At 42.4% G+C, this 22333-nt stretch overlaps 1 protein-coding gene across 1 annotated transcript; it reads left to right on the forward strand.

The window, feature by feature from the left end:
• Window positions 1-13673: 13673 nt before the first annotated feature.
• On the forward strand, window positions 13674-17167 carry EAE97_011237 (uncharacterized protein). Its single transcript, XM_038881752.1, has 4 exons — window positions 13674-14013; window positions 14193-14449; window positions 14501-15386; window positions 15448-17167. Exons 2-4 carry the CDS (start codon window positions 14261-14263, stop codon window positions 15684-15686), a joined length of 1314 nt encoding a protein of 437 aa, XP_038727484.1. The 5' UTR covers window positions 13674-14013; window positions 14193-14260; the 3' UTR covers window positions 15687-17167.
• The last annotated feature ends 5166 nt before the right edge of the window (window positions 17168-22333 follow it).

The following is a 22333-nucleotide window of genomic DNA, read 5'->3' on the forward strand; positions in this document are numbered from 1 at the left end:
TGATCATGGAAAGTTTATCACATGGTTTAGACATCTTGTAGTATAAGGCTTTCTTTATCTTTCTTGTTCTCTATAATCTATGATATGTAATTATTGTAATATACCTTACCTTCTTAGCATTTATCTATTTACTTACATGTCTCCATGTGTAGTATCCTCATCCTCCGATAAGATTCGATATCGATAAGCAAAAAAAACCCCCCATCTTCAGGAGTCCCACCATTCTCTCCACTTTTTTGAAAATTTCTTCCCTCCGAATCTTTCCTTTTCCGCCCATCAATCCATCCATTACCTTCAAACCAAGGTTCGACTGTACCTTGGCTTTTCTTTGATTTTCTGGTATGGCTGTAATATAATCTCAAACTGCCAACACCTCGTCACAATAAATCTAATAAGCGTTTGTGGTTTAGTGGTAAAATCCATCGTTGCCATCAATCTCTTCCTTCATCAGAAGAGTGCGACACAACATCGATGGGCCCCGGGTTCGATTCCCGGCGAACGCAATTCTTTTGCTTGTGCTTTTGCTTGTGCTTTTGCTTGTGCTTTTGCTTGGAGAGTTGGAATGGATGGGGAATGAAGGGGATCGATATGGTGAGTGAGGCCTTGAATCCTTGGGGGTTTGGAAGTTGTGAGACGCTGGGTGATGAGAGATAGACGAGTGAGTAGGGGGATTCAGGGGGTTTTTGCTTTGGGGGATGGTGGAGTGGGAAGGGGATAACGTATGTATGGGCTTGGGCAGTGTAGGTATTTACTTATTCTTTTAGTCCTCTCGGATTGTCATATTATTTAACACATCATGTTCGAGAGAATATTGATATTAGGAGTGATATGAAGTTGTTTTAAAGATCTTATACATGCTCGATCTATAAAAAACGCTTTTCATCAGGATGCATATTCTGATCTATAAATTTGTCTTTTGGAATTCAACATCCAGTATGGATGGAGCAAGCACTTAAAGCAGAAAACCGAAAATAATTTCACAGCATGATTGATCATTAGCCACCGAATCATCATCAATCACCAGCCCCTTCTCGCTTCATATTTTGCCCCCCCTCGGACCCCCTCTCCACTCGAGAAAAACTCTTCCACCTCCACCTCGACATCCACATTCATCTCCCGTATATCTCCCTTTCTCATCGCTCGTTCATGATTCATAGATATAATCAAACGTGGAGGGTCCTTCCACAACAAGCATTCCGAATTAGTGTAGGGGTTAACATAACTCGCTTTCATATCACTTCTTCTTCAATTGAAGAAGGAGAATTATGACCCGAGTAGCCCCGGGTTCGATTCCCGGATTCGGAAACATTCTTTTGCTTTTGTTGGGCGTTCGAAAGGGTGGAAGACGAAGACGAGGGAGATGAGTGAATGATTTCTTTTTCCTTTTTGCACCTCTTTCGATACGATAGGATGGAATTTGAGACTAAATGTCAGATGGGATTACATACGGAAATGGAGAGGTTGTTTGGAACATATGCTGTGTGTGCGAAAAGCTTTTTAATCTATTTTGGGAAGGTTGGAGACTGGTATCCCGCGATTACTTTATTCACTCCATCGTGTTCATATCTCACAACAGGTCTGCAATACTTGGATCAGGGTTTGGATAAGATAAAACTACATCGCGTTGAGAATCGCATGTTTCAGCATGTTCAAGTGAACTATGCTTACATTTCTGATTTTCTTGATTATTAATATCTCGAGCTGTTTTTTTCTATGCATTTATTTGCGCGTCGATAATGTATAGTGAGGGATGTATACGCAGAAGTTGTTCATTTTTGTTTATCTTTTGGTGACGCTCTCAATGCAAAATCAATAATTCCTTGATCTTCTTTTCTTTCTCTGTTCGGACATCAAATTCTCATGTTGTATTAGAGTCGTTCTGCCCATCTGTGTCTTTCATCCTTCCAACATATCAAAAGGATAGTTCTTGGATAAATTGGTGATTTTGGACGGAAATTTATGAATGCATGTGATGGTTTCGTAAGACGAGATCCCAATCTGGGGATGCATATAAGTTTAAAAGGATCTTGGTATACTGGAGAATGCTTGAGGGGTATTGCGGACTGTTCGGTTTATTAATGACTTTCTCAGTGAGATGCATCGATGGGTACGTCAGATATAAATTGGCTCTGGAAACCTGATCAGCTTAATGCTAGATGAAAAGAAACTGAATTTGTGAAGCGAGATTCCATTTATGGTTCTCAACATACTAGAGTTAAAAATGCCAGGTAGAACAAACACTGTTTTGATATCGGAATGTAGCGCAGTGGTTATAGATCTTGTATTGACTGGAAACCATGCTTGAGCATGCTAGTACATCTGTTCTCGTCACTTTGGAGATGCGTTGGAGTGAGTTCTCCGGGGACGATGGCGCGCTGATAATGAAAATACCTGCAAACAGATGCAGTTTTATATAAGTTTGAAGTCTTCGTTGTTTAGTCTATATATAATCATGCTCACCGAGATTCAGAATAAATGGAATTGACACCGGGGTTATAAAAGACCTTTTCAAATTGCTATGCCATTTCATACAACCTCAGTATGAGATCTCAATGTTGATAGTCTATTCCAGAATACAAATCTAGATGGCGGTAATATCGTCTCAAGTATCATTTGTATATATAATTGTTATTTGAGATCATGTCATTACATACTAGAATTGAACGTGCAGCTAATTGCAAAGCCTTACAGGATTGCTAGCCACATATATCTTTATATGCCATCTTCGAAAATACAAGTATTACGGGCTATAAGTACAGGACAGGAAAGGGCCTTATCACAGCAGACTAGGAGGGTATCCGGCGTGAAAGTGTAAGGTTTTATTTATTTTCCCCAGTTACCCCATTCAATTAGACACATATAGGCGCCTCGCATAGTCAGCGTAGCATTAGCTACAGATAAACTGAAAAGATTATGGGGTTATTACTACCACCTTTTTATGCCTTTTGATGTATTCTCACGTCTTCTTAAACGGCCTGACTGCCACATCAAGCTTGTGTCTCTAAGGAATATAATTTAATCAAGCCAAGTATATAAGATTCTCTACGGATCGAGATTATTACTCGGTTTCATCGATCTTTATAAGTGTGAGATAAACTCGACGCTCATTTTCAACGTTCAATTTCGCATGAGTTTCACTATCTATCTCTGAACTTCACGAATTGTTGAAAAGAGTGTTCTCCAATCACAGTTGTAATTAAACATTGTACACCTGTTCTTCTTTCCCGAATGAGTTTCTAGGGGGGGGAAAGTAGATGAGCAAGAAATCGTATGTGCAATGCAATTCCAAAAAGATACATGGCATGAAGTAAAGGATACTCAGGAACAGATTAATGAGAGTGAATCTGTTGAATCTGATGATTGTCAATTCCTCTAAAAATCAATCTCCCATTTTCACATGTCAGTAATAATGATGATCGGAAGAGTAAATTAGCTTTCCCTACACTTTTGACAATGTGAGACATTCAAGCGGCGCTTTGGATGTTTGGGCAAAGTGGATTCTAGAATAAGGGAAAAGATATGTGCGGATTTCAGAGAGGCAGGGCTGTTGCATGACCGGAAGATTCCATACAGATTTGTATCGTGGTATCCGCGGGAAACATGTGAAAACCGGATGAACCAGTAATGTTTCTGAATAAAATGATGGAATTTCAACCTGAAACAATACTATGGGTACAACGCGAAGAATGGCGGGATGACTCCCGAGACCGGCTCCAGGGCATCAACAACGTGTTGATATTTGCGAAACCGGGCCGAAGGAATATCCGTACATAGTTGGAAATGCTCGGGATATGGATATAGGGGACAATCAGATAGGGTTACTTCTTCTTGCGGTACCCTGTGATTCTTCACGTACAGAGTGTGATAGACTTCATAGTTTACAACAGATGACACATGCATAATATTGAAAGTTACATACGCATAAACTTTGCGGTGAAAGAAAGAGTACCTGAATCTCAAAGTCAAATCCGGTCCATCTTGTTCCAATTCGTCGTTGCTCATGTCGCTTTGACTGTTGTTAAAAAGGAACTTACATTGTGATTGACCCATGACATGAAAGTAAGGTACCATGCTTAAAACTTAATTGGATGCCTGCTTATAGAAAATCCATTGGGATAATCGGAGTCAGTACCTCTGTTATCTGAGTATTCAGTAAAGAAACTACAGATCAGACCTTTGAGCAGCTGTAGAGGTTTAGTTGCTTGTTCAGCACGCATGAATCGAATGACTCGAAAGATAGCTAGTCCGCGCTAGAACAACAGTTGTTGAGATGTGTAAAGGTTGCTACGGCAAAAACTCAAAGCATTCACTATTCTTCGACATAGAAAGAGATCCTGCCTCAAAGCTTACAGTATACCAACTCAGACATGTGAATACGTGCGGGATCCCTTGTCCGTGAATCTTTAATGCCTATTCGAGTCACCGTTCCGTTTCCGTTGTACTCTGTGCTTGTAAACACTCTCAGAGCAATGAGAATCTATCCGAAATGTTTAGATTACTTGAAAACAATGGCAAGCGTTTAGCAATTGCCTTTGGGCTAAGCTTTTGTAGTTTGGTGATCCAGACTACATTACTTCAAGCATTCGATCTCTATATCATGTAATCACAGTTTTGGACTGTGCAGCTCTACTACTCCAATTGATCGAGAACGATCTGCCCAAAAATGCATATCTTAGCCATATAAGTAAATCATTAATCTTAGCTCTTATTTCCGGGAGGCTAGAAGACAAAAACATTCCATGATAGAACATTTCCAGGAACAGGAATGCCAAATAGGCAAAGGAGTGTATCAGGTTGGTGACAAGCCCAGAACTTTTCTCTAACTCAGTGCTGGATTCTGACATTCGCAAAAATCTATGATGCAATGAAGAAGATGGTAATCTTATGGCTTTCATGGGGCTGGAAACTACTGAAAATTTGACACGCCAATAGTGTTCTGAATGAAACGATGAAGATTAATCAGCAGAATATACCACTAGGAATATCACTGCTGATTCAGACGACGCAAGGACCATGAGAACGTCCATACTGGTTAACTTTGAGACAATCTGGAGCGGTTATCGTGATATGTTTGCTCCGTGTGCTCCACCGACACAATTTGAAAAGCCGGTGTCCATATTTCCCGGTCCATGGCGAATCACTTGATCCTTCAGCCTGGCAATCAGTGAATCAATCGTTGGCAATTTACGAGTGTGTTCAGCAGGGCAAGCATGATGCAGATTTTGGGGCCACTAGAAGGAGGTTCCTGAAAGACGGTGACCCGAAAATTCGGGATCACAAGGTTTGGCAGATATATCTCCTTTAACTTCAAAGGATAACGCACAAGGTACAAGTAGCTATGATCTACTATTCCATCAACTCATCACAGTATAGCGCTGACTATACTTTCCAAATCTCAATTTGTCTACTTGTAGTCCGATCATAATGTCATTTCCCACCATCTATATAGCATGAACCGAGGCAAAGAGCGACCCCATTCCCCAGCCTTTAGTCTTTTGACTAGAATCTTACTTTAGAGTTTATAACTTTCGGTATTCCTCAATAAACCATAATTACTGGTGCACAAATGCATGAGAATGTGTGACATGTAGATCTCTCCAGGAGTAGCAAAGCTGACCGCCACTTCTCCACATTCAAGAGATCGACAATAGAGACAATCACTTTACTGCCACTTAGATCGTCAATTTAAACTTTATTAAGTCGTTGCTCTTGATTGTTGATGTTTCTGTTTATCGTGAAGCGTTTGTCATGTTTGTATTTGAAATCGACGGAGATACTGACATCAAATATTCGTATGGCGCCTCGCGCTTGTTTAGCTCACAGTAGTGACTTGGCTAAAGTCAACAACGCATCTAATTGGACCTCTTGAAGATCATCATTACACTTTAGAATCGACGAAGAATGAGGCGATGTCTAGCCACTCTCGAGCTACTTTGTAAAGATGATAGCTAAGCTGTGGCCTAAGGTATTCAATTCAAATAAGGGACTGATGGGACCATAAAAGTCGTTCCGCCGTTAAGCCCGCACGGCTCGGAGATTCCCGAGCAAATCCGGTACTTGTGGATTTCTTATTTTTGTTTATGCTCAGCCGTTTCTTTTGACACTTAACTGAAAGATACATATACTCCGTGCCGCTCACAATAGCCACAATTATATCAGGATTCAAGAGTGGGGGACGGGAAACACTGACATTCACAAAAACGTGGGAAAATACTGTACAGGGGAAAAGTAACACGGGTAGATCGTTATTTCTGAAAGCCCTGTCCAAATTGCAGCGCTAATGGTATTTTTTTTTTGATAGCTCGTAAGTTCATGACGAAATGAAATCGTGCCGTGTAATGTAACGAGTTAGTCTATGAACTGACAGTCTCGGGCCCACTGTCTAGCTCTCAAGACTAGACAAACTTGAGCACATCCAGCCCTAAGATCAACAGACACCTTTGAAAGTCTATCATGTTACGGTGAAAGTTACTTAATGAAGAAAATAATCCGTTGTCAAATATTGGTAGTGTCTGATCTCGGATATGTTCTCCGAGCTATACATAAATTCAGAGCTAAGAAAACTAAGGGGTCACTAACTAAGAGCCATGAAGTAATAGTAAACAAGCGGACGGCACTGAGATTTTATAAAGCGTTTGGCAGTTTGACATAAATCTTGGCCTTTCCGGCAAAATTTAATAATACGAAATTGGAAATTCGGTTCGAATGGCAAGGAAATATTCAGCGATTAGAACGAAGCAAGAATGACAAGTGATGCTATACGAAGCTATACGAAAAGCTTAAATACCTAGATACTGTGATCTCCATTATTTTTTGTTGATCGATGGAGGCTTTTCGTTTGCACAGATCTGTCAAAGAGTTCAGAATGGGCGCTGACAGGAACTAGCGAAAGGGGGGGGGGGGGGGTGAGAGCTTACACATACTTATTTTGTTGGTGTATACCCCAAGGCTCAAAAACAGGGAAAAATATTTATGCAAGAAGTAGGAATAACTTTCAATCGTTTTGTAGATCACGACTGGATCTTTGATGATACGAGAGCATATCAATCCGGCAGGTTACTGTAAAGGACCGTCCGAGCCGAGGAATCCCCAAAGAATGATGATCTTTCTTTAGGCCTGTGGCGTCGTCGATAATGTTATAGCCGGTAAATATCGCTACTTAAAAAAGGCATTGAAACTAGACAAGATAGAGGGTCCAGAGCATGCATGCAAGTTGTCGGAGATGAGGATTAAGATCCTAGAACATTCTCATGTAAAGTGTGCTAATACCTAGAATGCGACTCCAGCGTGGGGTATAAACCCTGCCTGGCATTCGTTTCGTCGTCACCAAAAATAACGAGGACGAGACAGAATCCCACAGCAACATTGATATTTATTGCATACCAGAGATCCTCTGCATGCTGCTCTCGAGGGGGTTGCAGGTTCCATGTCAGTCTGATATATGCAGTAAGCTAATGGTAAAGTTGACCAATCGTAGCAAAGATAAGAAAGCAATGAAGCCCAGAGAGGCGATATAAGATATATATATGGTTAAAGTTGAGATAGTGAGCCAATGATGATGATGATCATATGATGGTGTCAATAGTATCTTCGCATAGCGAGAGAGCTCGCTGCTCTTCCATGGAAATGCATTGGAAATCGAATTTTGGAATGCTATACCCTGCAAAAGACCCTTAATGATGCAACACCAAACAGCAATGATGGTGGTGTTCGAAGAGGTTTAATAGGCTTGGGACCTTTGTTTTCCAGGATATTCAGGTAATTTCTTGAATTGTATTGAGATAATCGTCGCAGCTCACACTTTTATGGGCCGATTGAAACCGATCCCCTTCGGATCATCGTGAGATTCCAACCTTGAACCGAACACGACTCGGATGTGAGATGATATTTGGCTTTGATAGTATCGCGTAAATTTGCCATATAGATATTAGTACACTGAGGCTCATTGGCGTTGCGATCAAATCATGACCCTCAAGGTCTTATCCTCTAGTAGGGGCACAGCTTTTTTTCGAATAAGATATAATTAACTTTTCAAGACAAACCTCAGATGTTGGTCAGGGAAATCAGATAAGCAGCATGTCGAAGGTTTATGATCGCGTGGGGCCCATGGAAATCGTGATTGATTACTGCAGTAACTCTTACTGAAACTCATGCGGTATTGCAAAGGATGAAAAGGATAAGATAATGCGCTGGTGTTCATTGGGTGGAACCCCTTGATTTTGCAACGTTCCTGGATATGGCATCCATGAGGCGAAGCAAACCACTACATCTTCGTAGCTATTTTGCAGGAAGTGAAAACCGAAGTATGCCGTAAGCTTTGAATGGTTACATAGCAAAGTGAGACATTAGATATCGGAGAGAATTTCTAGCAATTAGTTATATACCCGTTCCGAGCTATTATTTCAGAAGTCGGAACCAAAAGAACATGAGATCCCGATGAACTGGTTTTGGAACGGAGAGCTGCGTGCAAGACTGGCAGTATCTGTACCACATACCCTAAAGGCTAGCCACAGTAGCGAGATGTGCTGCGCCGTCTACTCGGGTTTTAGGTCCCCGAGCTGGTAACAATGTGGACTCGATGGGCCAATTCTGTTGCACATTAGATATGTAAATAGCCGGATGTTCCCAATACTGCTGGCTTCCGCTCGCTTTAGATTGGCGAAGGTGCGATAGTCTCGAGGACATCAGCTCGTGGGTAAAGTCTTGTGATTTGGTGGAACTTTCTCAGGGTTACTCTGTACCGAGTGTGTGATAATGCTTGATGGTGCTTTGTGCATGGCTCTGAGCAGGAGCGATATTGTAAAGTTGAGGATCTTGAAATTGACCGTTGGTGAGGCTGTGGGCGATTACACAACGCAATCACAGCAGTACAAACGAAGATTACGTCCTACAGTAAATTAGGATTGCGTACTCTGTACTGTTGTGACTTTCAGGCTTTGTTTTCCGGCTGTAAGTTCCAGGAACCCCGGAATTTCCACACGGCCATACCCGCACACCATGCCGCACATAATACACTTGATGAATTGAAGCTGCGCCCTCCGGATTGAATGCTGTATAGGTCATTTCCATATGTTGGCTGAACTTGGCTGTTGGCGTGTTTATACATTTGTAGAAGTACAGTACAGGCAGCTCTTCGGGTAAGGGCATAACAGATTACATAATAAGCGTCAGCAATTCCTTTTCCAGATATTCTTGCGAATTTCTGCATACCAAAGTTTGGTGGCGAGCTTATACAACCATGACAGCTAGATCAACAAATGTTGTTGTTGGTACATACCAGGGTCCTAATTCCCTGTCAGTGGAAAGGTGCCGCTGTTGATGTAAATCAACTTTAATGATTGACAGATGGAGGGGTTACACATAGCAGTTGTGCATACAGTTGCAGATATGACATCCAATCGCAAAGCTTTTAAGCTTTCGATTGGATGGTATAGGATGAGTTGGTTAAGGGTTCTTTGGTCTTAAACGTGTGAGCATATCACAATTGGTATGAATAGACAGGTGTTTTTTTCAATTCTGAAGGCCGTCAAGTCTTAGAACCCGTCCGTGCAAGATAATTCCCCGATGAACCATTTGGCATGCTTTAGTTTGCATATATTTGTTTCTTTTGCCAAACATGCAACCGTTCGAAGTTTCGTTGGAAATTCCTATTCTGGAAACATCAGCGATTTCCATGACACCCGTTGCAAAGTTTGAAGTGATGACACTTTGCACTATGGGACCCATGACTCCCGCTGCCATTTGGGTAGCATCCTCGAAAATCCTTGGATACTCTTTTCTTGCCGTGACACTGAGGGTTGCTTGGATCTAGGTTGTTTGAGATCTCTGGTCGTTTCATGGGCTCGAGGGGCGGCTCATGGCCCCTCCACGCTAAATTGTGGCTTAGATGCTTCGAACCAAATAAAGCACAAGATGCTGCAAGTAAGGAAATCCGGAGGACAGGAAGCATGACAACCTAACCTAAAGCACGAGAAGTCGGTTAATTTTCCATGGCAATTTGCACTTTCACTGCTTTGACTTCTACTTTCCGAAAATACTGGGAGGGATCAGTACGAATTTCCATAAACATGGTGTCTCGGAAAGACGACACTCGCAAGATTGTACAAATATTACAATCATGGTATATTTCATCTGAACTTGCCATGTCATTTCCAGCCGTGGCTAAGTAAGTATCTCTAGCATACCAGAATCATGAGAAGGATGGCTGCAGTATGTTATGATCACATGTCTTACTTACTGTTGTTCACCATACTGATAGCAAACAGAAGAAGATTTCCAGGAAATGATTCGCTTAGTACTTTGTATACATTCTCCAAAAATTGCAAGTTATACGGCCAGGTGCAGGTACATCAAGCATGGGTATATAAATTGATAACTGCATTGTAACAAAACCCCACAGATCATCACGATTGAAGGGACTTTGTGTAGTATAGCCCAACACGACCACAGAAACCTCTGTAATATCGAATTAATAAATCTCACAAAATTAAGTGACTAGTCTAAACGTCTGACTATGCATGTTACCCAACCATAACGATATCTATCTCGATTCGTAACGTCGATGACGGTGCCGTACGAAGGTCTTCGTATAAGTTCAACCAGTCGTGTGCGCTGCATGCTTGCTGTAGCATCAAACCTGCCAACCGATATGTAAAAGAGCTGAAGTATCCGGGCCTTACAATATGTCATGTCCATGCCCCAAGCCATAACCGAGCCCCGCGATCTCGGAGAGCTCGGGGGTTAAGTTTGAAATTTGGTGGCTAAATTTTCCTACTCCCTACCTAGGTATCCTCAAGAATCCCATTGAAAAATGCCATTTGAGATTTCCTTGCGAAGATCGTGTCACTTGTCAGATAGTTTCAAGATTCACATTTCTCTTACATGGAGAAGAACGGATGAATCATAAACGAACTCATACACTCAGATCTGTTTGACCTTAAATTTTTTAGACTGGGTGCCTCGAGGGTGCTTACAGTCTTCCAGCAGTTCTAGTATTTCGTTTTTTATTTCAATTAAGAAAATCGTTATGGTTGGTCCCAAGCAGACGGGTCACTCGGGTCAGAGAAAAAAAACCTGCAAGATCCCATCGTTCTGCATCCTGCAAGCGTAAGTAGTAGCAACAGTGATGATAGGTCGCATCACCTTATCCCAAGTTCAAAGGTATATTAAGTGGTGGGTATTCGGCGATTTGGATTTCCCCAAATAAATCATTGACAATGATCTAGACATTTTATTTGTCAATTGCCAAAGCTTTCTCGGCTCATAACAGTGTCCCTGTTCTGTACAGCTGTCATTATTTTCTTCGCCATTCATGCCCTAAGATCTCTTGGAAAATCATCAACTCCCGGTGTCGATCATGCCACTGGTAGTAGTAAGCCCAGTCAGTTTTGCCTGAACGTCGTGGCTTGCGAGGGGGGATCGGTAGTAGTTGAAACGAATGGTGAGCTAATCAAACATCTCAAAGTTACTTCCTAGAACCCGGCAGGTTACCCTTGGATGTCTTGCCCTATGTATTGCCATTTTCACAGACTCGCTCGGAAGGGGGATTTGATCTCCATGAATTCAGCTTTTAGGTCATCCACATTATGAATTCACTCTGCTGAAGCTAATGCTGTGTCACCGAAAATTGTAGCCTCGGTCCAATCGGTCAATATATCGTAGTAGCACGATCAGAAGCAAGACATGCGTTCTCAACGAGGAATCGTAGGGAATCATAGGCAAGTTTTGTATTTCAAACTTTATTGTACTCGAAATGATTTCCAGCTAAATTTCATCAATTTCTATTTTGATATCTGGATATTTCCCTGTCTACAACAGACGATTAGATAGTTTAATATCGTAACCTAAGAAAGTCGGAAGTCAGGAGTAACTGAGCCCCAATATCTTCTAGACGCTGTACTGGATGTTCTGTTTCAACGACGATGATGCTGTATGATGCGTAGGGATATCTCTGGTTTACTATTCCCTATATATAACAACAAACTTAAAGTTTTATCAAAATTCATTTATGTGAGATATTGAATTATAGTATCTTTTCTCGTAAACCTTCTAATTGTGGATTTCATAAATTAATGACTTTAGAGACGTGTTACCTGCCCTGCTAGTTACAGTGCGGAATAGCTACCTAACCCTAAATCATAAATTAACCTCCCATTAGAGGGCCTTGTAGGTATTCCCGTTACTATAACTCATTATGGTCTAGAACCGTGTGCTTTTAATTTTAGCAATCAAAATTTTCAGCAAATCATTCACCGTTCACCGTGATTCAAGTAGTAATGCCTAGGTATCTGGGAAAATTCTAATGTCTTTTTGGTAATGATCTCTCCTCTTCCTTTAACCCATGCAATCTCGAAGTTTCGATTGGGGTAGGTCGAATTAGACGGATTCTCCAAACAGATACATTAATGAGAAAAGAAAAAGTTGTCAGCCACAGAAGGATCCTTACAGATATTACATTTGTAAAGTCGTATTCTGATATGTGGGAAGACAGGAGGGGAAACACACAAGACAAGGCTGATCCCAGAAAGCATGAATAGATTGTTCAAGAATCAATGCACATACCAACAATCTACAAGAGAAAGAGGAGCACGGTGAGCACCTACCAGCAGACTGACCAGGGAGGAACTCCACCTATGACCATTGACCATCAAACCTGCCAAATTGAACATCATCTCGATACAAGTCTCCATCCATCAGCTATCACCTAATGTACCTTGACCTTTGCAGCTAAGCAATAAGGAGTAAGAAATATATCTGACCCATAAACCTTCTTACTCAACTAGGACACTATATCAACAGATGCTAGGACATCCAAAAACTAAAACAAAACAACCCATGGAGTTGTTTGTGTATGATGTTTCTTCATACTAAGTAATAAACACTCGATCAAATCGCAAGTCTTCCTTCAATCGTCAATTGTCACCTTGACCTTCATCATTCGTTCGATAAGGTGCAGGAAAGTTGCAGGTTTGGAACATCCCCCTGCTCGGTATTGAATAACATGGAATGTTTCCACCGGGAAATATAGCGGCTGCAGAGCTGCACGGTTGAAGAGCGTAAGTGTAAAAAAAAAAGACCCCGGCATCGTGACGCTGGCACTTGACTTAGAACCTAGCTCGTGGGATGCAGCTCCTCCATTGCGGCGAACACTATCTTTGCATCTCCCTGTTATCCTTCTTCAGAGGTACATACTGGATAGAACCTACCACACAAAACTTCAGTCAGTCATACATGATATCAAGGGTTCCTTAGTTCTAATTCCATTACTCGCAACTCATACACCTGGAACCTTTTTGGAACTCTCCAGGGAAAAGCCACACTAGACATCTACTGATTTATAACCGTTCTTATTCTTTCTTTTGGATTGACGCAAGCAGATTCCATGTAGCATCATCGACGAGGCTATCCTAACCTCACCTACCCCCTTCTTTACCAAAGCACAAACCTCGGACGGACATTAGCTCCACCTCTGACACTGTGGTATTCTCTTGTGGGAAACACCCCTGACACTTTGATCCTGTCCCTCCATCCTCTTAGCCTTCTATGGAAATCCCATTTCGGCAGCTGTGCAGCGGCCCGTTGATCTACCTTCTTCAACTAATCTATTATACTTAAGAGTCTTCAGTCCTCATTCCATTTTTTTTAAAGTCAAAATATGTTTTATATCAACTCGAGCTAAAGTGGGATTACTATTTATCACAACGCACACACCAAATCTACATACGGTTCATTGCAAGAACTCTATTTCGATCCTTTCCCTTTTTTACCAATATCGCCATCAAATATTCCTAGTTGAATCCCAGTATCCGAAGAGTAACGTCACCAGTCGCTGTAGTCTAATTCGAGGTCAGCCTTCAGGAAACATTCGAGTTACCATTGGAACATAAAAGATTTGCATCTAAGCAAGATACCCATAAAACTTATCGTTCTGGAAGCACTATTGTTTACATAACTGAATTTTGGGTTTTGATTCTGCCATTTATAGTGGTCGATCTAGTCTTGGTCCTAATCTTGGTAAGTCTTTGATGGGCCATTGCAGCTTCCTAATTGTTTAGTTTGAACTTTGAGGGTTCGGGCATCTTGGTATAAATGTCCAGTCGGCAATTATTGCAATCGAATCATCCTTTCACACTTTCATTTCATACTTCAATCATTAATGTCAACAAGTTATACTCTCACTAATATCATATAAGAATAATCAATACCACTCTCTATTTATCTTTCTTGTTTACACAGAGCCATATCGGGCAAACACTTTGAAATGAACTTTCACACACCAGACCAATCTTACACGCAAGATACAAACCCACGGGAGACACATTCAACCATGGCTTTATTACAGAAACCTCATGTATTTTCTGGCTCGGATTGGCGTGGCCTTGAACCTGTGGAGATGAGGTCAAAACCACGCATGGCCAATGTTGGAGAATCACTTCCATCCATTCGAACAGTAAGTGAATCTTCTAGGTTGCCCTTCAGGACAGTACTGACCTCCAACTAGATGTTTGCTGGATTTGAGAGCCAGGAAAGACCTACTGAATCCGAGTACAGACATGCTACATCATTTTCTCCCATCACAACAGAAAGAAACACATCTCCTGGGTCAAACAAGAGAATGAGACTATCCGACGATTACTATGACGAGGAAAGCCAGCAGCAACGGGAGAGATATCAGTCAGTTAGCAGTGGTCGAAGCCCAATGACAGCGACCTACGGGTATCACAGTGCAAACTCTTCGCCAGTTTCCTCGAATGCCCATCGGGAGTCTAGAGTTCATTCTAGCCATGGGAGCCCTTACATTTCAAGGTCTGGACGAGAGCAACCTATTCTCTCAATCCCAGAACGCAGAGCCCAGAATCAAGATCACCACACTTCGAGACCACCATTCCATTCTCCAATCTCTGAGCCATCGAGTACGACATACCGCCCAAGCCTCCCAAGTATTAGCACACCCGACCGATCTTACGAACGAACATACTCCCAGAACCCAGCAGAACGATCACATGGCGAGTACCCTCCCATAAATGAGTACCCAAGAAGCGAGTATTCATTGGAGGCTTCCCGCTCATACCACCAACAAAAATACGCCCCTTCACGATCGGACTACGGTTACCACCAACCCAGAGACCAAGGTTACCCCCAACCTGCAACTTTCCCTCACCATCCAGGTCAAACCCCATTCACCAACAGACACCACGCAGGAAGCTACAGTCCAACTCCCTACCAAGCCCAAGAAATGGGCGACTCAAAACCTCGCAAGCGTCGAGGAAATCTCCCAAAACCAACCACAGATATCTTGACAACCTGGTTCATCAACCACCTCGAACATCCCTACCCAAATGAAGAAGAGAAGCAATTATTAATGAGACAAACGGGTCTCCAATTGAGTGAGTAGCCATCCAACCCCCCAATCATTCTCTTAAACATCATACTAACAAACATTCCCAGACCAAATCTCCAACTGGTTCATCAATGCCCGTCGTCGTAAATTGCCCGCTCTTCAAAATAGCGCTCGTGCAGAAAACGCTGCTCGATCGCATCACAACCGAATGCACTCTGCAGATGGGGGACAGAGTCCCATGAGTCTCTGCAACAGCGAGCCAGGACTAAGTCCCAGAGCCGCATCTGCATTTAACGAAGGATGGCCTTCGCGCCAGGAAGAGCGTCATAGCCAAGAACATTATTAATTCTTTCGCTTCTTTTTACTTGATTACATTTTGCAGCATTGAAGACGCACTTTTTTTTGTTACAGACATGACTTCTCTAGCCAAGGTTCTAGAGAGGGAGTTGTCGTGTGCGGTTTTCGTTCTTAGTTTTGTTTCCTTTTTTACGTTCGCACTTGTATTGCATTAATTCTACGACTTTTTGGTATCGCATTAATTATACGACTTCTTTTGTTTAAATTAGATTGGGCTTCTGGGGGTTTACATGCTTCTCACAAGTGAAAGGGAAGGTTACCACACTGAGGTATTATTAGGAACCTTGGAAATGTATGATAACATGGGTATATTGGATTTGGGATGGACAGCAACAGATACCATACTTGTACATTTGGGCTATTTGATGAAACCGAGTTGGCATGAGCACAGCGGAGTCAATCACAGACTATCAGATCACGCTCGCATGTAAAATTACACGCGAGCGTGTTTGTTAATGTTTTTTTAATTCTTACTATATTTTCGCTTCTTATAATGAATACCTACATCTACCTACATAGCTCAATTGTTAAATCGAGTATTCATTCGTATTGTACATTGTACTGCAAATTGTAAAGGCACGCACGCACACACACATTGCAGATAGAACCCCAAAAAATTTGCCTTTGGGTGAAAATCTCTCGTGCCGTGCGTCCACTTTCAATCACGCATGCATACCCACGTTGATCGCTCACTTGTTCGCTCAATCTTTCCCCTGTTCCGTTTTTCTTACTAATCTTTTCGGGTACACATTCACGTTTTCATATATATATTCGTATTCCGCTTCCAGTGTTGCACAATTTTATGCGTATCTTCCATGCTTCCGCTTTCAAAGTCGTCGATCACTTCGCCGCACTTAAGCAACCCTTGAAAATTCCTCTACTCACCGGTATTCGTGGTATTCGTCCTCCCCGCTGTTACTTTCTGAGGGTCAGGGGGTAGTAGAATGTGCTATGTACTGTTGCGTGGTTGTGGATTAGTATGTGTTCTGTTGTCTCAGATCCAAATCTGCAACACCCACCTGCATAGAAGCCATATAGAAGGGAGAGAATCATCATAAATACAATACGTCATTGAAATTTCTCAGTCAGACATCAATACATTTGGATCATTGTTATTTGAGTTTTCTATACGAGTCCTTCACCAGCATGTGATGTCTAGGCCTCAAAGTGGGAGCTTTGCTAATTGTTCGCTCACGGCATATAAGCACAGTTATACATTACTAGCACTGAGCATTAATATGTAAAAGGCAGGAAATTCTCCGACTGCAAGGGCTGGCCGAGCTTATTTTTCAGATACCATTCATATCACTGCAAAATCCCTCGCTGCATGAGAATTTTCACATGGCAGTGCTTTGTCGAGATCTACAGTAACTGGGGGTTAGACTTTCAAGGGGAAGATTTTCCTAATGAATTAACCAAAAATTGACATGACATGACAAGAAAGAAACTTACAAACGCCATTTCCATCATCGTATTAACCAGCAGGAAAAGAAAAGGTGCCACTAGAAGCACTTGGCTAACTGACAGACATCACTATTTGTCATTGAGTCGCTACTCAGTAACAGAATTCCAGTACCTGAAAAGCCACCGTCAGAATTTTTTTAGTAAAAGATAGCGTACACCTGTCGTGCACAAATCCACTGAAATGCTATTCGACAATCTTCTCTTAACCTTCTATCAATCGATAGTCTCTATTTTGAGTTTGAGATGGATGTCGTAGAATGACTAGAGTTATCTAGATGCAGAGAGGGACAAAGGTCATGTGTATTTCCTGAGCTAGACATTGTGATTTATTTCCGTGTAGAGTAAGGAGAAGGACAAGCTTCGGTACTGAGGGTCAAAATGATTGGCAACCTGTCATTTGGTGACTTTACTTAACTACCGGTGTGTCGAGTGTGTCAATCAATTTCCGATGGCAAAAAATTAGACCACATTGGTCGTAGTAGGTAGTGATAGAATTGTCAAAGTGTTCGGTAACTCGGAATACATGGCGAGATATAGTGTAAGTAGAAGTTCCGGGGTCAAGCACGAGTCACATGACATGGTCATGAGCAGATGAGCAGTATTGAAAAGCAATAAGATCATAAGACAAAAATGAATTAACCAAAATGGATGTGAGGTACAGCAATTGCAGAAACCATGTTTGTTAATGGAGAGGCTGTGGTTTGGTTGAGAGGATACTGGGACTATCTTAGTTCGTGATATAGGCGAATACTACTTTCAACTATTTCACTGGTGCTATATCAACAATGGTGGAGCGGAATAATCTCATCAGAGGGAGGGTCTCCTCGCCGAACGTTTACGATCAACTTAAACCTGCCCTTAAATTTCCCAGATTATGCGGCCAAGAAACGTTCGATACGATACCCCTAATGAAACATATATCGAGATTCAAAGATTGAAATATCTCGCACTGTCTCATTCCATGCCGGCTTGAACTGCTTTGACATGTTAAGAAAAACATTTGGCAGATCACAGACTTTTTTCTGATATCTCCGGTAACATCTCCGGTGACAGTTGGTACGATGCATGCCACGGACAGTCACTTGACATTCTTACTCCACGTACATTTTCTTTTTTGCCTATTTTCACCAACCAGGCCTTAGTTGAGAACCCGGAGCTTATTACTGTCGGGACTTGATGTAGATCACTCGACTAAGTACTGATTAGGATATTCGATATCCGCTAGTGCGTACTATTCCTTGTTTCAAAACCAGCATGACCATGACACTGGATGGTGAGCTTGCTACTGAGTTTAGTCAAAAAAAAGTTCCTTCCTCTTAGTAAACAGCGAAGCCCGAACATGCCAAGGATACAGACCGCCGCCATTGATGTCAATGGTACTCAATTGAATCACCCACGGTCAATAGAAGATGGCATTGCAAGTTGCAACGCTGATAGAAAATCCCAGTCCCTGCCCCTTACTGGGTATTAGCTAATGCCATTTGTTTTGCCATATTAGTAGCACGGTGAATTATTGAGATTTGCCTTATCCGCAAGAGTACTAGCAAATGGGGGGGCAGTAGATGAGTATGCACGCTACCGGCACAGGACCAGAATCTAAGACGGGGACTCGAAGTCTAGGTATTAAGAACCTGATCCAGCTTTCGATTGAATAAGTACATATTGGTGAGTTGTTGTTTGTCCATCAATGTGCAGAACAAAAAGAGAAGAAGAAAGGAAGGGAATTGTTTTTGCAGCGAACGAAACAAGCTTTTTCTCGAATTGTAAGTCCCCTGCGCACATCAATCTTGTCAAAATCGTATCAATCCCGAGTCCTGACCAATCAATCATAGTGGAAGATCGCCCGAAGACCCACTGGGATAATCAAGGGTCACCCGTCAAACAAGGCCCTATCTCGTCTCGAATATCACTTGTCCAGTGGCCATCACACAGACACGCAAGTGCACACGCCGCCTTTGTTCCTTATAACATGCAACTCGTATGTTTTTTGGTGGAAGAAAAACCCTAATTTGGATCTATGTCCGCCTCACAAGTCCCTAACAAGGACTGGCAATTTGGGGATGATCTTTTTGGGAATTGGCTGCCACCACACAGGTCAAATTGGTCGAAGCCACGAAATGAAGTCCTGTGCCGCGGTCCGGATCGTCTTCTTACACTTTGTTGATCGTACTTGTAACTTAGGCTTTGATGAAGGTGAGGGTGGTCTTCCTTCGGATGATAATGAGTGGTCTCTTACCGACTCGAAGGCCCGGGTGTATTTCTCCACCTGCTGGGGGCAGCTGAGCTCCAATGAAATTCAAGATTTTCAGGATCTCCTATAGATGATCTACTGTGGCTAAGAAATTGTTGTTAAAAGGTGTTCACATCCACTGATGTGAACATTCAATGGGTTGATGTTTCAAATCATGGAGTGAAGATGCGCTTATCGCCGATTGGCTGAAGGGCAAATCACGGACAGTGCCAGCATTATGCTGGGGAAAAGGGGTAGCCCTGTTTGTATGCAAGTAATGAAAACACATGAGGGATGATCGGGGGAGAGAAAAAGCAATTGTTTTTGGTTTCTGTGAGTGTTTTGTTTTTTGAGGGGGAGGGGGCAGTGAGCAGTGGGCAATTGGATGAGTAGAGAAGTATTTCCTCATCAGACCCGCTGTCCACGTGCGAATGAAAAAGCAACGATAAATGATGATATAATTGTGTAACATTCCCGTCCGAACGCACTGATGAAGTGTGCATGAAGATATATATTACGCTTTTCGGGATGATAGTGCCAATTATTGTCCGTCTTAAGTAAGGAATTTCACCCAGCGCGACGGCTCAAGTGGACATCGAATGAACTTGGGAGTCCCAAGTCAAGACGTGTGGCAGTGCACATTGTGGTGATTCGCAGCAATCCCAGGAGTCTGAACCAAGTATATCAGAATCATCAATTTGAGTGAAACAAGGTCATTATGGGAAATAAAAATAGAGCTACCAGGTTCAAGAGCTGGTATACGTCAACGATGCTGTACTTTGTTTGAAACTCGCGTTGCGAAAAGGCGAGAAATGAAATGCTTGGAAGTAACTGGACAACGGTTAATGATACTCATGAAGCGTACAATTTCTTTGAAACTACCATTGAATCCATAAGGTGGGAGACGTTGGCTAAAGATTCATCCTGCCAAGTAGCAGTAGGGAACATTTGATCTCTTTCAAACCAAACATCCATCAACCGGAGTGTTCATGCCGTTCGCAAGGTTGGAGAAGTGGCAATTAATTCGACATGAATCGAGAAACCTTATACTGTCATGGTTATGGCCGGCTTTGTAGGAAAGAGTTTGCTGGTTGAGTTTTATGTCGGTTGAGAGTGAAAAGATCAGTAGAAATACTTTTCATGAGTGGACGGGTGATAGAAGTAGAAGTAACAAAACAGGAAAGCGCGTGTAAATAGCGAAGGGAATGAATGAATTGCCATTGAACACCAGCGATCAAGATACTGTACTCTATTTCGAAAACCACTTGCAATTCTCCCAGCAAAGGTTATATGTGCGAGATGTAAAAGATATGTCGTAAAGAGCTGGGGGAGGCGACATTCTTAACCGCCGCCAGTTCTCAGCTCACATATCACAGTATACAACGCCAGTTCTTGATTGAAAACAGCTTTGAAAAGCACCACTCATTGCCTAGGTCTTTAGATGTCATTTTAGAATGAACAAAGTGCTTTGCTCGCCCTCTTTCCCCTTTAAAGAATCGATGGTTCCTCGTCCTATTCACTACCTAATGAATCTAAAACTTCAAGAAACTTCAAGAAAGTGCAAAGGAATACCCCTAAAAACTACGTGTGAACTTCACTCCACTCCTAATAAACCCCATTTTCACATCATCAACACTCACTTACTCCACCATTCACTCGGCCATTCTCTTCTGTCGTCCTCACCATCCTCACCACACCTATTCCCAAACAAAACCACTTATTGCACATCTAATCTAACCCAACCCAAGTCATCCATCCAAAACACTTCTTCTCTCTCGTCTCGATCCACCATCTTTCCAACGCGTTACTCGTAACACCTTCTACAATCCATGGCCCACAAAGCATAGGAAAATCACCAAAAGAACCATCAACAGAAGCACAAAAACGAGAATGGAGAAGCGAATATTCAAACAGTATCTGGTAGCTAGCTCAAGTAGTCAATCTCCAAACAAGGCTTCCTCAACAACTTCCTTCTTATCATTCGTTCAACCATAAATTTAATATTACCGCATTTGGAAGCTCTCAACACATCATATTAAATTACCCTCCTCAACCTTCCAACAAACCCATCCAACAAACCCAGAGTGTCTCCCCTCTTCCCTCTTGTAATACCCCTGTTATTCACTTTCCTCCCCCTACCCAACATCCCACCTCTCCAATTCCCCAAGTCCCACTAATCTTCCTCCCCTCCCTTTCTACCTCCTCTCTTCTTCCCACCACATCAAACAACCCCTCACCTCACTCTTCCTATCCGCTTCATCCACCCCAATAATACTCACATCCCCTTACACCCATCTTCGCAGTCTCCTTCTCTTCTCAAATTCTTCCCCTTCCTATCACAGCCTACCTTCCATTCACTCTCTCCCTTCCTTCGTGCCCTTCCCTCACTTCTCCCCCTCTATCTTCACCAAATATCCTCCATCCCCCATCCCCCAGTCCCGTCATATACATTCACCTCATCTTCTCCATTCCTTTGAGTTACTCCATTCACCTCACTTCTCTTATTCTTCATATCCAACCACCCACCAACCATCAAACCAAACCAAAACCAAAAACCAGTCATCTCTCCTCTATTCACATTCTTCTCCACGCCTCCACTTATCCCTTTCCACTTTGCACCCCCTCACTCTCCGACCACACTCTCTGATCACATCCATCTTTCCTAAGAATTTGCGAAGCCAACACCCAAACACCCCTTCTCCTCACTATCCTATGCCCTCACCGCGCCATCCTCTCGCTCCGGAAACTACTTCATTCTTGAGGTTGTGACGGTGAGATTAACTAGCGGAGTAACATTGTATCTTCTTTCCAAGACCAGATCTGCATTCACCACGTTCAGCTTCCACTCCATTCCTAGTTGCCATGGCAAAACTCCAACCAACCTCAATTCAAGAAGTCATTCTCTCACATCTTGAACCTCTCAGTATTGCTGTTGCAAGTGA

The sequence above is a fragment of the Botrytis byssoidea genome (genome assembly GCF_014898295.1).
Source record: "Botrytis byssoidea strain MUCL 94 chromosome Unknown BBYS_034, whole genome shotgun sequence".
Lineage (NCBI taxonomy): Eukaryota > Fungi > Ascomycota > Leotiomycetes > Helotiales > Sclerotiniaceae > Botrytis > Botrytis byssoidea.